We start from the raw sequence: 15,799 nt of genomic DNA, 5'->3' as shown, positions 1-15,799 counted from the left end.
ATCCAGTCCTGTTGTGTAGGGTTGGGTTTCATTTCCCCCTTCTTTAACAGTTGGCAAATGGCCAAACCATATTTTATTCCCCCACCCCTTAATGAAGAACTTAGGATGTGGTAGCAGTGCTTTTTACAATTGCCTAAAGACATGAAATCTGTGCTTCCTTTTATTTTCCTACAACGCATAGGGAGGTGAACCATCTGAAGATGTATCTGCTGTGAAGCATAACATGGCACTGGGGGTGGGTGGGAAGAGGGGAAAGTATTTTAATGACTTCTTTAATGGGAGTCATTTCCAACAGGCATCTCTGGCATTCCTCTGCAAAAGGAAGAATAAGTGCTCAACACCATATATGGTGACACTTTTATTTTTTATTTTTAATATAAACATGCAGAGGCTGAAACAATCCATGAGGATTGATTGCACAGTTTCACGTGGGAGGGAAAAAGGGCACAGGGAAGGGGGAAAGGGACTCCTGCTTTTAAGGACTTTGTGTCAGAAAAATTTAGAAGTGTGGCCTTGTGTCAACAAACTCTGGGACAATGGATGGGCAATCTGTAAGCATTGCAAAGCAGTCACTTGTGTAGAGATGTCCTCTCCTGCCCCCACCCACTCACCCATCCCAATTTTTTATTCTGAAGTAGACTAGTACTGCTTGTATGTGCTTTTTATAAAGTGTATGAACTCCACATGAGCTTTAGGGGTGGGGAGTATTGTTTCTTTCTTGCCAATGATAACCAAAGTAGCTGCCTCCTGGGATGCTAGGCTGGGAGAGGGAAATTTTAAGCAAAGTGAGAGGGTCGCTCTCTTCTGTATGCTGTTCAGTTTCCAGAAAGGAGCTGTGTTCTTTACTAATTCTGATTATGTTTTAACTTATTTCAGGAACCCAGTTGGAGAATGTAGCTGCCAGGTGTTTTTGATGCTGAGAGAAAGTTCTGTTTCCAAAGGAGAAACACATAGCGAGTGAGTACCATTCCCAGGGACTTACATGGGTGGGTTCTATTTTTTGCTCTGCTAATTCTCTTCCCTTCTAGACTTGGGTTGGCTGCAATTCAACCTAATCCCTAAATATGACCCAACAAATTGTTTTCATCATAGACTGAAGCAAACTGTACCAAGCTAGTGTGCAGCACATTTTTTTAGAGTGCCCTTATATGGTTCCTGAAGTCATCACTGATGCAATAAACTAATGGAGCATGTTCTTCTAATCAACCTTCCCTTCTATAAACATATTTTGCCCTGGCTCTGAGGTAGTTCCAGGATATTTTAAGCCAATTCTTTGTTAGTTCTCTTTCTCTTCTCCCTCCCCTTCCCCCCCCCCCACACCCAACCCTTCTCTGTTTGCAGTGGGAGGCAGACAGAACGAAGAGATGCTGATAATCATGATGCACTGACATTTAGAAGCATTGGTGGCTTCAGAAAAAATACTGGTGAATCCCAGCAAGTTGAAGAAGAGCAGAAGGACGTCCGTGGGGTGCTTAAAAGGCGAGTAGAAACCCGAGAGAGCACAGAGGAAAAGCTTAGGCAACAAGAGGCTGAGCAGATTGACTTCCGTGACATTTTGGCAAAGAAAGTCAGTACCAAAAGTTTTTCTGAGGAGGAGCTGAAGGAAATTCCAGCCGAACAAATGAACTTCCGTCCTACCCTGCAGCAGGTCAAGCCCAAGACCGTGATAGACGAAAGAAAGATACATTCTCCTCAACAGGTAGACTTCCGTTCATTGTTGACTAAGAAGGGCACTCGCAAATCTACCTTGACAGAGAAGGCACCAGAACCAGCAACCCCAGATTTTAGATCTGTACTTTCTGGGAAGAAAAAAGTACTGACTGAAAATGGTGGCCCTGGTGCCCAAGCCCCGAATGCCAGTGCCAGCTCCGAAGCACAGAAACCCAGCAGTATCTCTAAAGTGTCAGATGCCAACACCAGCTCCAAGAACCCACCAGCATCCAAGGCACTGGACACCACTAATTCTGGCTCTAAACTTCCAGACACAAACACTGTTTCAGAACCCAAAGGTGCCAGCTCCAAAGCTAAAATTCTGAATGTTAGTGCTAACTCTGAAGCCCAGGTTCCTAGCACCAACTCTGAAATGCCACACAGCAAGCCAGCGGAGAAAGAGAATAAGAATGACATCAATTGCAAAGGTGGTTGTCCACCAGTGGTGGATGGGCAGATAATCAAAGAGAAGATAAAGGATAACAAAACAGAATCTAAGGGGACAGCACCATCCTTTACAGAAGAGCTAAAAGATACCCATGTAGTAGAAGGTGAAAAATTAGTCTTGCAGTGTCAGGTTTCCTCAGATCCACCTGCTACTGTTACCTGGACTCTGGATGGGAAGGTCATCAAATCATCAAAGTTTATTGTCCTCTCCCAAGAAGGTAAACTCATTCAAATGACAAACCTGTTATATGGCATACTGCTCTTGTAGCTGCTTTCATTTTATTCTTTTAAACTTCTTACATATATTACTATGCTGCATTTTGGTGCTACCTCACTAATTGTTTCCAGATGTGACTCATGTTGTTGCTGTGCAAGGGAACATGGATAGTCTTATTAAACAGATTTCCTGCGGATGCATTTCTAACAATTTACAGATGGTTATTTTTTCATAAAGTTGAATGTTCTTCTAGTTTAAGAATTCTAAAAAAGATATATACTTAAAACAGAGGATTTATTTAGGAGATGGTTTATCATAATAGAACCATGCTACTGTCAGTACCTACTTTCAGACATGTTTTCCACATTGAGGGAAAAATTTAGGATGGCTATTGCAGCTTTTTCAAAGAATTTGGAGGGAAAGGAAATGGCTTTGTGATGGGTTTATTTTGCTTAAATACGTTCTGTAACTCCCTCCCTGAAAAGGATCTTCTGAGGTCCAAGTTAAGCAACTTAGCTCACTATATGTTGAATGTACATGCTTTAATTAAAGTTGATCCTGCTTGAAAAATAAGTTGACAAGTTAGCTTTCAATGCACCCACAGTGTGTCAGAATTTAGGAAATGCTTTTCTGAAGACAGTGGCCTGTTTTACCAGAACAGATAGATCAGTAGTAACCTAGAAGTTGCCTAATTGTGGATTGTAAGGAAGAATGGATCTTTTATTCTTAATATTCCTAACAATTAGTCTTTTGTGAGTGTGTGTAGCTATATAGAGAGATAATGTCAAGAGATTTAACGACTCGAAATGTTTCAGGTGTCCAAGCTATGAAACATACTATGGGGAGCTTTTAAAAATTAGAATCCTCTGAGGATTCATTCGACCAGTGGCTTACTGGGGCTTAGTTCTGCAACCTGGTTTTAATACCACATTCTGCACAGGGATGTGTGAAGTTGTGGTGGATAAGAATGTGTGGTTTAAGTTTAAAATAATGAAAAGAAGGGTGGAACTGTATTTCTGAGAATGCATACAGTGTGTTTCCTTGCTGTAACCACTCCATACATATATGGATGAGAGGAATCTTGAAGAAAGATACTCTTGGTGTGGAGGTTCCTCCTTCAGTAGCCTGTGTCCTTCTGTGTTGCTGAAGGCTTCTCAGGAGAAGAATTGGTTGAATATGCAGGCAGACGGCAGCAGCTTCCCTTCCTCAACTGTGCTGCCATTGCCGCTGCTACTTCACTGTTCATCCTCTCTGTGCCAGAGGATGGATGAGCAAGCCACAGCAAAGAGAAGGCGCAAGAGCAGCAGGAGAGCCAAGGGGTTCTCAGAAGTATCAGTGGTTTATGGCTACATTTGGGAGTGCAGGTGCTCATCATGACAGTTCCCAAGAAAAGTCCAAAAATGCAAGAACAAGTTGATCTACATATTGGTGCCTTCCTGCCCATCTGTCCATCCACACACTATCTCAAGATTTTTCTGGCATTTCTTTTCCTAGTGCCTAGAACATACCAGTTCTATTTCAACCAGGAGCAGGTCTTTTGTAAAGTGAATGAATCTTAATTCTGAGAGAGACCAACCCACTCTAAAATTGTTGGGTGATTGGTTTCAGAGGGACAAACCACAACAAGTATGGTGTAGTGGTTAAGAGCACAGGACTGGGACTCAGACGATCTGGGTTCTAGTCGCCGCTCAGCCATGGAGCCAACTGGGTAACTTTGGGCCAGTCACAGACTCTCAGTCCAACCTACCTCACAGGGTTGTTGTTGTGGGGATAAGATGGAGGAGATGTAAGCTGCCTTGAGCCCTTTGCAGGAAAAAGGCAGGATATAAATCGAAAAATAAATAAATAGATAAATAAATAAACAATACATGGAAAGTATGAGAAGTCAGTAACCCCATAGCCCCCATCACAGTGGGGATGGCAGCTAAACTCATCTGGGAAATGGCAAGCCAGAGCAGGGTGTAAAATGCATTATAGTCCCTGCTAACCAGAAACTCTTGGTGCTTCGAGACTGTGAAACTGATTTGGTTATAGCAGTAATGGGCACCCAGCCAAACAGCCCCTTGAGGCCAGCCTCAGGTCAGCATGGGCTGCAATTTCCAGGTTGGAGAAGACTGGCTTGGCCCTGGACTTAACGGCTTTGCTTCTCAAGCTGCATTATATAGACTTTGATGAAACAACTGTCTTGTCTTTTTGTGAAGCAGGATAGCAAAACAAAAATAGGTATTGTTGGGCTTGTGACTCATTTGTGAGGAACAACAAGAAACAATACATTCCCATCACTGTGCGCTGCCTAAGAGAACATTGAGTAATAAACTTGTCTTTCCTCTACTTTCCTTGTATACATTGCAGTGTTGGAGGGTGACAAATAACAATGTCTTTGAGAAGTGCAGTAGTTCGTCTGGGAAATGTAACAACCAGCACATGCTTGTTCCTGTCTTACTGATTATTGTCCTCTTCAACCAAAAAGGGTTCCAGAGCAGTTTAAAAAGGTTAATAATCAGATTTAGCTACATTGTTGCTTTTCTTACAACCGTTATCAATGGAAATTGCTTTAACCACAGTATTTCATTTCCATTTTTTTAGCTGCTACCTGTTCTCACACCCAAGTTCTCATTATGGTTATAACTTATGTCTGGATTATGCCACTCCAAACTGCAGATGGGGGGATCTCATGGGATGATGTACACTTTCATACAAAAAGGCCTCCCTGTAAAGAAAACTAGGTGCCCAGTAGAAGGGTTCTACCCTGGCTCATTTATGTTCTCCAGGGATTATTTCTCTTTTCTTTTTGCATGGAGGAGATGGATTCTGTTTTGTGAGATGCTTCAGCAATGTGAAGTGGTGCTACCCAGATAGGAGTTTTACAATCTTAGTGAGAACTGGACCATAGGTCAGAGATGAGTGACTTGTGGACCTGTAGATGTTTTGGCCTACAACTCCCATCACTCCTCAACATTGGCAATGTTGACTAGAGTTGATGGGAGTTGTAGTCCAAATAATCCAAAGAGCCACAAGTAGCCCACCTGTCTCACACAGCTTTGCATTGAGATTCCCCAGCTCGCTCTGTGTGTGCATGTGCGTGTGTTTGTGTTTGTGTGTGTACACACTAAATTTCCAGGCACTCCTGAAATGATTCCCATATTGCAGTGGCTTGGTGGTGCTTCTGCTTTGAAACAAATCAATGTTTCAAGTCATTCAGTGCACAAAATGGGCTAATTGTGCATTACAATGTGCTTGGCTGTGTGGTTGAGATGTACTATGTAAGGCAGCTTTAGTTCCTGGCAAGAGAATGACATGGTCATGCTTGTTATAAATAGCTATATGTTTGTTATTATACCCTGAATTTTCCAATGTGTCATTCATAAAATAGGTAACTGTTCTAAAGCTAACATTCCATTAATTGTTTTTTTTTTTCTGAATGGCAGCACAAAGTTCCACATTTGGCAAAGTTGTTATTTCTTTAAAAATGCTCAGACTTTTAAAGTAAAATTATTTCAGGTACTCTTAAGTGTACAGCTTCCCCCTTTGAAAAACACCATCTATATTTTATTTTTAAATAAACACTAGATTTGGCTGCTAGCATATGGATCAAGGGAATCCTCATGAAAGATACTCTCAGTGTGAGTCCCTGCTTTTGATTATGCAACCATAAGAGCAGCTTATGAAGAGTTACAAACAATATTTTTCAGCATTTTTTATCAGATCGTGAATTCTATTTATTGAAAATATAAAGCTGATTTGTCCTATTATTATAAAGCATGTAAGTAGAATCTACTTGGTGAGGCCTGGTCACTTTGAGGGTTAGGGTTACGTTGAGATGGAGAGGGTAGGATCTTCTTCCCAAAAGAAATCTGGCCATTGCTGCAGTGATCAGGCTGTATTAGAAGAAGCAACTGTGTAGAGGAAATGGTGCTGCAGCATGAATGTGAATGCAGCCTCCCCAGACTGGTGCCAGACTGGGGTACAGTTCCCATCATCCATGACCAATATGGGCTTTCACAGGAAAAGCTCCTCATCTTGTCTACATCTCTAACCTGTGTCTGTGTTGGGGGGTGGAGGTGGGGGGTGGAAAGGAACCAAGCAGTCAGGCATGTTTGTGAGATTGGGGAATTGATCTCATTTTATTTTTGAAAGATAGCTATTCCATTTCAGCCTATTTGATTACTGAATGAGAATGAGAATTGTGGCTATTATAATTCACATTCTAAGTTATACAAAAGTTGTGAATTTTGAAATTTGCCTAATTCAATGAAAGAAATTTGTTTTCAGTGCTTTAGTCACTTCTGTGAAAACTCTTTTGTGCTGATCCTTTAGAATCTTTCCTGGGAAAAGACAGATATCAGTGTGAGTACCATATATATTCTAGCACTATAGTAGCTGCTTGTACATCTTCACTGATATCGTCCAGAAACACAAGGTCTAAAAGAGTGGACCCTTTCACATGAGTACATCTAAAAGCCCAAACTTCTAATCTTGCTATGGATTTTGTCCTAGAAGTAATGTACAAGGTTTTAATGTAGAGATGCATGAATCTTGTTAAACTCTTCTGCCTGTGTTTCACAGATTGTCAGGCACCATTTGTTCTGTCATCCTCTCATCAAGGGAATTTGACTTTTTAAAAACCAAAATGTAATTCCACTTGTTCTAGTGTATATTTGTGCAAATATGCTAATTTGTGTCAGTGCTAAATAATCTGTGAATTAGTGCTGAATGATGTACATTGCAGATCCAAGCATTTGTGCAAGTGCATTTTATTGTGAACATGTGCTTGCAACTATGTGGATTGGCACTAAGTGAATGAATGTGAATCCCCTCTCAAAGTAAAAAGGTTTCTAGTCGAATGCTTGTGAAGTGCAAAAAGCTGTGCTGGATTTATAGAAATCCACACTCATTTGCCTTTGTTGTGGATTTTTCCACCATGCCTCCTTCAAACATGTTTACTTACCTGGGAGTAAGGACTATTTTGTACAGTAGAATGTTCAATGAACACTTGCATGTGATCGGTAGCCCTGTGTGATCAGGCTTCCTGATTGTATGGAGCACCGTCATCACATTGAGCCGAACATGGCTTTAGCCTCTCTCCAGACTTCCTACTAAAACCTGGGAAGAGCTCAGGCTAGCATGTGTGGCTCCTCGATGGTTGGAAATTCGTAACACCAGAATGGGACATGCCTTTGCAATCATATCCTAAAGCATTGTAGTACATCATGGTCCAAAAACAGCAGCAGAATTAATCTCTTACATTATTATGAACACCATTAATCCATTCAGCTTTATCACTGTTAGCAACACTGAATGGCAGTGGCTCTGCAGGGTTTCAGAAGGCTTCTTTCCTAGCTCTAGCTTGAAGACATTGGAGACTGGATCTGGGACTTTTTCATGTGCTCTACCACTGAGCTATGAACCACCACATCTGCCTGCTGGCATCTTCCTGGGATGAGAAAAGGTGAAACAAAAACATGCATTGCTTTGATGTTAGCCTCAGATCAATACTTATTTAATTCACATTATCTGTACACTACTCCATATATAGGCAAATTTAGTAAGCCTTGAACTTAATGTCATTCTCCATTTAAAAAAAAAGCTGTTACCAGTAGGAGGAAGATGACAGTGCAGTTTGGGCCTTATTCGTGTTAATGGACTTAATTTCTACAAGTTTTTAATTGTCAGCATATTCTCTGTGCCTAATGTGCTTAGCAGAGAAAGACTAATTGGAGTCAGGCATCGGGTCCCTGAATTGTGTATTGGTTTTGTATGCAGGGTGGCAATTGATCTTTTATGGTGCAATCTTACACATATTTAGATCTCTGACCAGTCATGCTGAATGAGAAAAGCTGGAAATTGCAGGACTTTTTCCTGTCTAAATATGCATAGGACAACAAGTTTAGGTGAGCTTATTTTGAAAAATTAAAAAGCCAGCAATTTCTTCAGAGAACACCTAGTTTAACACAAGCAGGGTTTATAAGTACTACAGATGGTAAGTGCCATCTTTAAAGCGGCATCCATCCTGCATCCTGCATGCTGCAAGCATCATGTTAGAAAAGAAAGCAGAATATCGCTTCCAACGTGATGCTTGCAGCGTGCATTATCAAAGAGCTTTGAAGTTTTAGCCATCATTAGGCCAGACCCTTTGAAATCAATGAGACTTAAGTTCACAGATTTTGTGATTGACTAAAGTTACATCAATTTCATTGGATTTAGTTTGGATCCAGTCCATAAAGGTCTTCTGTTTTTATAACTACTGGAATTGTTCATTGCACAATAAATTGATTTGGTCCCTGACTAAGACTTTTTTTTATTGAGGAACAGTGCTAGTTTTAACAATGAATAATGCGCTAGAAGGGTGCTTTCTACAAGTGAACAAAGAAGCATCTAACCTTTTTGTAACTTAGAAAGGACTGTAAATGCTATATTCTAAGGGCACATGGTTTGCATGCAGAAGGAAGCAATTAAGGCAGGGAAGACCCCTGCCAAGAGAGCCTGGGAAGTTATGGCCAGCCAGTATAGCATCGATACCTCATGGAATCTGTAACCTATAGAGTATAAGCCAGGGCTGGGAAACACATTTGTAGCTCCCTGACCTTATGTATGATCTGCTCCACCTTCAGTTTGTTGCTGCTGCAGCACTGGTGGTGGTGGTGCTGGTGATTGTGGTTGCAACAAAACAGTGGGTGGTTGCTACCAAATTTCAGCTGCAAACTGTGACAGTCACCTAAACAAACCAAAATTAGCTTTAAAGCCAGGTGCACATTCATTTTTCTAATATATCCTAATTCCATCCATTAAGAATGGTCCCCGGATTTATTTTAAACATATGAGGGTAGATTCATCCTCCCCAACCTAAAGTGTTTTATGTTGTGTTATCTTATGGATCAGTATGATATGTCATTTCTTCCTCAGTCACTTTTCTACTGAAGGTAATTGTCCTCAGGACCAATATTTTGCAAGAAAGAATCTAGCTGAAATAAATATATTAGCAATTAGAATTGTATGTTCAGTTCTTCAAACCATTTAGTAAAGTTAAAGATAGGCAGGTATCCATGAATTATTTGGATACACTCCAGTATTGCCTTCCAATATTTTTGCTGAATCACAGAATCTCAGAAAATATGAAAGAAGACTCCAGTATAGTTTTTACAGTTCTAACACTGGCTATATGGATACGTTGTTTCTGAAAGTCTGTTTGCTTCAATATGTACAACCTGTATGAATCTGCATCAAACTATATCAAGAGACGGTTTGTGAATATCCTTAAAATGATGTGTAAACTCTGTGCCATAACACTTGGAAATTCATGTGAGTATTTTTGATACATTTGAATGTTGAACGTAATTGCAAACAACTCTTAGAATTCTGTTTATATTGCCAGATGTTTTCTTAGTGAAAGATGAAGTAGTCATGGTTCTAGCTCAGCTGGAATCACAGTTTTGAAATTATTATTTCTTTGATGCTTTACACAATCAAAGTTTCTTCATTCATCTTAAGTACTTAAAAATCAGCATCCCATTTCTTCAGAGTCCCACCCAAAACCTAACTGGAAGGATAGGTTTGGGAACAATTCTTGTTGAGAAAGCATATCTAGAGCTGCTTTCCATGTTACAGTAGAAATAAGTACATGCAAAAAGGATTAGCTGCATCTACTACTAAGTTTGCTGGAGAAAGATCTGGAGGACATGCCGTTAACCGCTTCTAAACGCACAGATGGGAGATGGTAGCCACAGCTGCCCCTACTAGTTCCTCTCCTGTCCTTTCATCTCCTCTCCTCCCTGGTCACTAGTAGCTGGCAGGACTCTCTATTTACCCCTCTTCAGGCTGGACGGAAGGACCAGCCCAGAAATAAAAAGCAATATGGCAGCTCCATGTTGTGAGCTGCCCCGAGGCTTCGGCAAGGGGCGGCATAGAAATGTTTTAATAATGATGATGATGATGATGATGATGATGATGATGATGTCACTGGTTAGCAAACATTTTGGATGAGACATTTTATCACTGTTGGGACCTGGCAACCCTACGTGCTACTCCATACTTTTATTTTTTAATGATACCTCTATTTTAGAAACTTACTACGGTCTGAAATGTATTTCTTTGTGATTTAAAAATTACATATCTGTATCAGATGTTTTGTGTAAAAGTCTGTGCATACTAATTTTTTCTGTGTGCACACTTCAGTACTAATGTGGTTGTATGAATGTAAAAATAGCTTAGCTGGAATCCTCAACACTGTTTACTTCTGGGCTTCAGGCTTAATCAGATTTCAGCATCCTTTTAGGCATTTGTTGCCTATTAAAATTACACAAGGTACACAATCTAAGTGATTGCAGCTGGGACAGAAGGAAACATGTTTTGCTGACAGAGATAGGAAAGCAAAACACAAGAACTATCCTGTTTTGATGCTTTGCATATTTGTTTTGAAGTTCACGGACTGTCAGCCTGGCAAGAACTAAAAATTGTTTGCCAAGTTTGCGTTATTTTAGTTAAACCAAACATCTTCATATAAGCCCAAAACTTAAGGGGCAGTATCTTAATGTGTTTAAATCTTAACTCTCTCTAAGCTCCCTAAAGATTCAGTCCTTCTCACAGATCGCTACATATTGTCCACTGTATTTCTAGCTTGGCTATACATTTTGGCTATACTTTTGTGTCTAATGTACATGTATCTGACTTGATTCACTACAGTACTTTCTTTACATATATATGTAGACTTCTTAATGTACTGTTATTTAGCAGACAGCTATCTAAACAGATCTGGAGGAGGAGGCAGGCATACATTCACAGTGATCTTGTTATTCTCCCTCCTGGGATTTCATCCTGAAAGGTGCCAAGAAATTCAAAATTCCTGCCTGGAGTCACCAGACAGAGCTTTCTCAGAACTATGAGAAAAGAATCTCATCTCTGGAGGTCAGCAAAGGCTTTTGCAGAGGAAATACCAAATACTTCATTGAGAGACATTTGGCCTCCCAGCCCAGGGAATGAAGCAAATGCGTAGGTCACAGAATGCAAGAGCTTCTTTGGAAAGACTTGCATCTTTAGTAAATTTAGCCTGCATTGTTTTTTGTTTGGACATTTACTTTAAAGAGTTTAAGAGAAATATTTGTGCATGATTAATGGCTGTGACTCCAAACATGTCTTGAGATAACATACCAAGCCATAAATATTACCCTTTTTTGCAAGTGTACTGTTGTATACCGAAAACAAAAGGAGAAGGGGATGGCAGAGGTTGAGGTGGCTGGATGGGGCCACTGGGGCAGTCGGTGTGGGCTTGGGTGGACTCTGAGGGATGGGGGAGAACATCAGAGGCACAAAAAACAACAAACTGTGATGGACAGTGGTAAGCAGTATTGAGAAACAATTCATATACAATCTGTTTCTTACTGCTTTACTCACGATATTTGGGTCAAGTGAAAATCCTATTCCAATGTCCCATTTTTTCTAGATTTTGTTGTTGTTAGTCGCGAAGTCGTGTCCGACCATTCCAGCAATGCTTGCGACTTCAGGAACAGTGTTGGCAATGTGTGTTCCCATGCCATCCTGTCCCTGATGTGCAATGAACCTCAGCAACCTTCTCTGTGCTTCCAGGTCTGCTTTTCAAGTCAACCAGTGACATCGGTACCTCAGTTTCACAGGGAGCATTTAAAAGCACCTTTGTGCAGGAACTCAAAGGCCACGTTAGGTTTGCCTTGCTCTGCTCTAATAGGGGATCCACCTTCAGAGTTGTGCCCCTCTGCTACTCCAGGACCATTGCTGCAGCCAGTTCCACATAAGAGGGACTGGAGTTTGGTCACTTGTTGTGCCCATGCGGCTTACTTCACAAGTGATCCAGAAGAGGATTAAATGTGAGAAGGTTGTTCTTATGAGGGAACCAAGGCAGTGGAAGAATCTGAAAAGAGATTCCTTGCTCATTTTTCAGTTTTTCCACTTTAAGACCAATTGTGATTTTAACAGCACTGTACTTCTGTATTTAGTAAGGCTGTTGGCCCCTCTAACCTCTAGCCTCTCTTTCTTCCCCTTAAGGATCACGATGTTCCTTAGTCATTGACAAGACCTTTCCTGAAGATGAAGGCAGGTACAAATGCATAGCTGAGAATACTGCAGGAAAAGCAGAATGTACTTGCAGTGTTTTGGTGGAAGGTGAGTAAACTGACCTGAGTTGGAAAACCCTTCATTAAAAAGACTCTCCAGCCCTCCTTCAACTTATGCTGCTCTGATCCTGTTTATGCCAAATTCCAGATTGTCGCAATCTGATTTTGATTTGTGGGACTGAAAAAAGTGCGTGTGCACTGTTTTTTCTTTCCTTCCATCCTTCCTTCCACATTCTTTCCATGAAAATCTTGTAATTCAATCCCTAAACCAAACAGTGAATCAACTGTATGGAACTGAGCACTGGGTCCACATAGTGGCGGGTTAGCTAAAGATCTTCCATGCTTGGGCTGCCAAAACTTTGCTTCTGAATTGACTAAAAAAACTCTCAGTGTTATCAGAGCTATTAATATGGTGTAACTATCAGAATTTGTGGCATTCTAAAGTCACTTGTAATGAACTGGCTTGGGTGCTTCTGAACCAAAAGGTTGGGTGTACATGAATTAAATAAATTAAATGGATACTTCTCTCATTCTTGTTCTGTGCTCTATTGCAAGGGTAGGCAGAAAGTATATGTTTTGAACTTCAGCTCTAGAAGTACCTCCTAGCATGGTAAGGAATGCTGGGAACTGAAGTCCAAAGTACATGGATATCTACTTTCTGCCCAACCCTATGCATTCACTCATACCGGTCCTACCAAAATAAAATACGTGGTTGATTCCCTTCCCTTATTATTTATATTAAACTACTTTGGAATCATCCACCCATGCTAGTCAAGCCCAGTGCCCCAGAAACAAGGATAAACCGGTAAAGGGTATTTATTATATTGGTTAATCAGAGATGGTCTCTACATTCATTTCCAACATCTAGTGTCTTCCCACTTACAGACTGGAACTGCAAGGTTGGATACTTGTGGTTCTTTGTTGTGGTCTTTGTACATCAAACACATGGGCTTTGCCATCCAGCACAAGGGCTAGATTGGAAGAAACCATGTTAAGTTTTATAAAGGCTTCTCCTGCCCTCCCTTGGCCCTTTTCCTAAATGAAAGAGCTCCAAAGCTGCAGTACTTGAGGTTTTTCTTATAGCCCGAATGTTCAAATCTCATACCTAGCACAGCCCTCTGCCACAATCCCTTCAGACCCTGTGACTGATTTTTGAGAAACTGCTCGAAGCAGAATCAATTCCGTGAATGAAAGAGCATGGTGTTACTTCACTTATCATTTCCACAGTGGCCTTGTTTGACTTCTCATCCATTTTCTTGGGGTAAAGTGAGTGGTTCCATGCACTGAATTCCAAAGGCATGCATGACGTGTCAGTTTTTGATGTCTACTTAAAAGCCAGGGGAATTAAATACTCACAGGCTGCCTCCACAGTTCGTTCTCTTTCAGAATCTCCCTCCCTATTACGTTGCCTTCCAGCCATTTTCAGATAATTCCTGAGGAGGTGAAATCTTGGCAAAGGGCTTTAGACAAGATCCTGGCTGTTGCAAGATGTACTGCAGGATCCTTCAAGTCCATATAAGGCAGGCAATTCATCAGAAAAATGAGCTCTCAGTTGTTTATTCTGCCCAATTAGAATTCGCCAGATACAATCACCTTTGCATCTAGGCTTGTTTATTGTATTATTGTATGTATATCTGGCCTTTTTCCTTCTTACAAGGAACCCAAAGCAGCTTACATGGTCTATCACCTCTCCATTTTATCCTCACAACAATCACGTGAGGTAGGTTAGGTTCAGAGTCAGTGGCTGGCTCAAGGTCATCCAGTGAGTTTACTGGACAAGCACAAATTAGAACCTGGGTCTCCAAAGTCCCAGTCCAGCACTCTAACCACTACAGCACACTGGCTCCCACTGCTAGGATTCGTTCTCTAATTGTCTTAATTTTTAAATAAGGTCATTTGCTAACTTTGGGGCTTCTAGAAAGCATTTAAGTCCATTCATCTTACAGAGAAAAAAGAATGCAGGTATTTGTGTAAGGTATCTGTTACACCAATCATATAAAGTCTTGCTAGAATGAACTCTCCAGTCCGTTTATAGTGGCTTCTTTTTCTAAGATTCTCCCATTCAAATATCTCATCCATTAGCTTCAACAAGTTAACAAAGTTCATGCTCTGGATAAGCAGCATTTTTATTTTGGAATCATTTGACGGGGGGGAATACTTTTGAGTATTTTTGTTTTTTCTTGTACTCAGAAACACTACATATTCTGAAAAGGTAAGAAAACTAATACCCATTGTTCTACTAGATGAAGAATGGGTAAATTGTGTGCCTTCAGATGTTTTAGCCTGGAATCCCTTCGATCCTCTCTGCTGGCTTGGACTGCCTAAGTTTGGTAGGAATTGTGGATCAAAAAATCTGGAGGGACGCAAGTTGCCTGTCCCTGCACTAGTCAATGCTGATGCCACAACTGACACAAAAGTAAATGTTTGGTTGAAGATTTTGCAATCAGGACAGGAAAGGTGTAAAGATGGAGACCCTATCCCAGATGGACCAACGCATAGTCTTGCAAAGGGAATCCAGCAATATTAAAATATTTATTTCATTTATATCCTGCCTTTCTTCCATAGAATCCATGGTGGCATATATAGGGTTTCCAGTTGGTCTCCAGATACTGATGAGACCCAGGTCTGTTTAACTTCAGCTACAGGTTGATGCATTATATGCATTATCAGCCAGAGTGGTTTTAGTATGGCCTTCCATGATGCATGCACATTTCTTGTGTGCCGCTGCTGCTTCTGGATAATATTTTTTGGTAAATGAAACAAAACATACAAATCCAATTTACCAGTTGTGTGTGCGTACCATGCACAGGCATTCTTTCTCCCCATTTCTGAAAACACTGCTTCCAGATATGTTTTCTGTCTTTACTATAGCAGCCTGGTATCTGCTCTTATTAGATTCCTAAATTTAAACCTTGATCAGTTGTTTCAACTTTGGCTTGGTGGTCTTGTTTTTTTCCAGGGCATTGCTGCAAGCTGCCTCTAGCTGATCCCAATGCTTTCAAAACTGAGAATACTTGAGTTGGGGCTTAACTAGAGTAACCTGAGTGGAACCATATTGCATCCATTTTCTAAAGTATTAAACTCATCCACAAATGCTTTAAAGGGTTCTAAACACAAAATCTCCTAGACAGTATGGAAAGCTATTTTTTCTTTCCTTCAGAATGTAGCCTGTCCATGCAGTTGTGTGCAATAAACTTTTGTTTAAACATCACACAAGCCAACAATTTGTATCTGCATTCAAGCCCAAATGGAATCAAATTAAAGGCAAATCAGAAGTCTTTCCAGTGCAGTCATTGCCCCTTAGTTTGTTTAGATTCTTGACTGTCTTCCCACCCCGCAATTT

At 40.7% G+C, this 15,799-nt stretch overlaps 1 protein-coding gene across 3 annotated transcripts in view; it reads left to right on the top strand.

The window, feature by feature from the left end:
* MYLK (myosin light chain kinase) overlaps positions 1-15,799 on the top strand; it is a 143,839-nt gene that overhangs the window by 76,814 nt on the left and 51,226 nt on the right. For all 3 annotated transcript variants that reach the window (XM_044437945.1, XM_044437943.1, XM_044437946.1), the window contains 3 exons: positions 877-957; positions 1,342-2,375; positions 12,389-12,505. In XM_044437945.1, coding sequence (XP_044293880.1) covers positions 877-957; positions 1,342-2,375; positions 12,389-12,505 — 1,232 coding nt within the window. The remainder of the gene's footprint in view (positions 1-876; positions 958-1,341; positions 2,376-12,388; positions 12,506-15,799) is intronic.

Source organism: Varanus komodoensis, unplaced genomic scaffold (genome assembly GCF_004798865.1).
Source record: "Varanus komodoensis strain SLA01 unplaced genomic scaffold, ASM479886v1 scaffold32, whole genome shotgun sequence".
NCBI lineage: Eukaryota > Metazoa > Chordata > Lepidosauria > Squamata > Varanidae > Varanus > Varanus komodoensis.
Note: the sequence above shows the minus strand (reverse complement) of the source record. Positions and strands in the feature narration are given on the sequence as shown.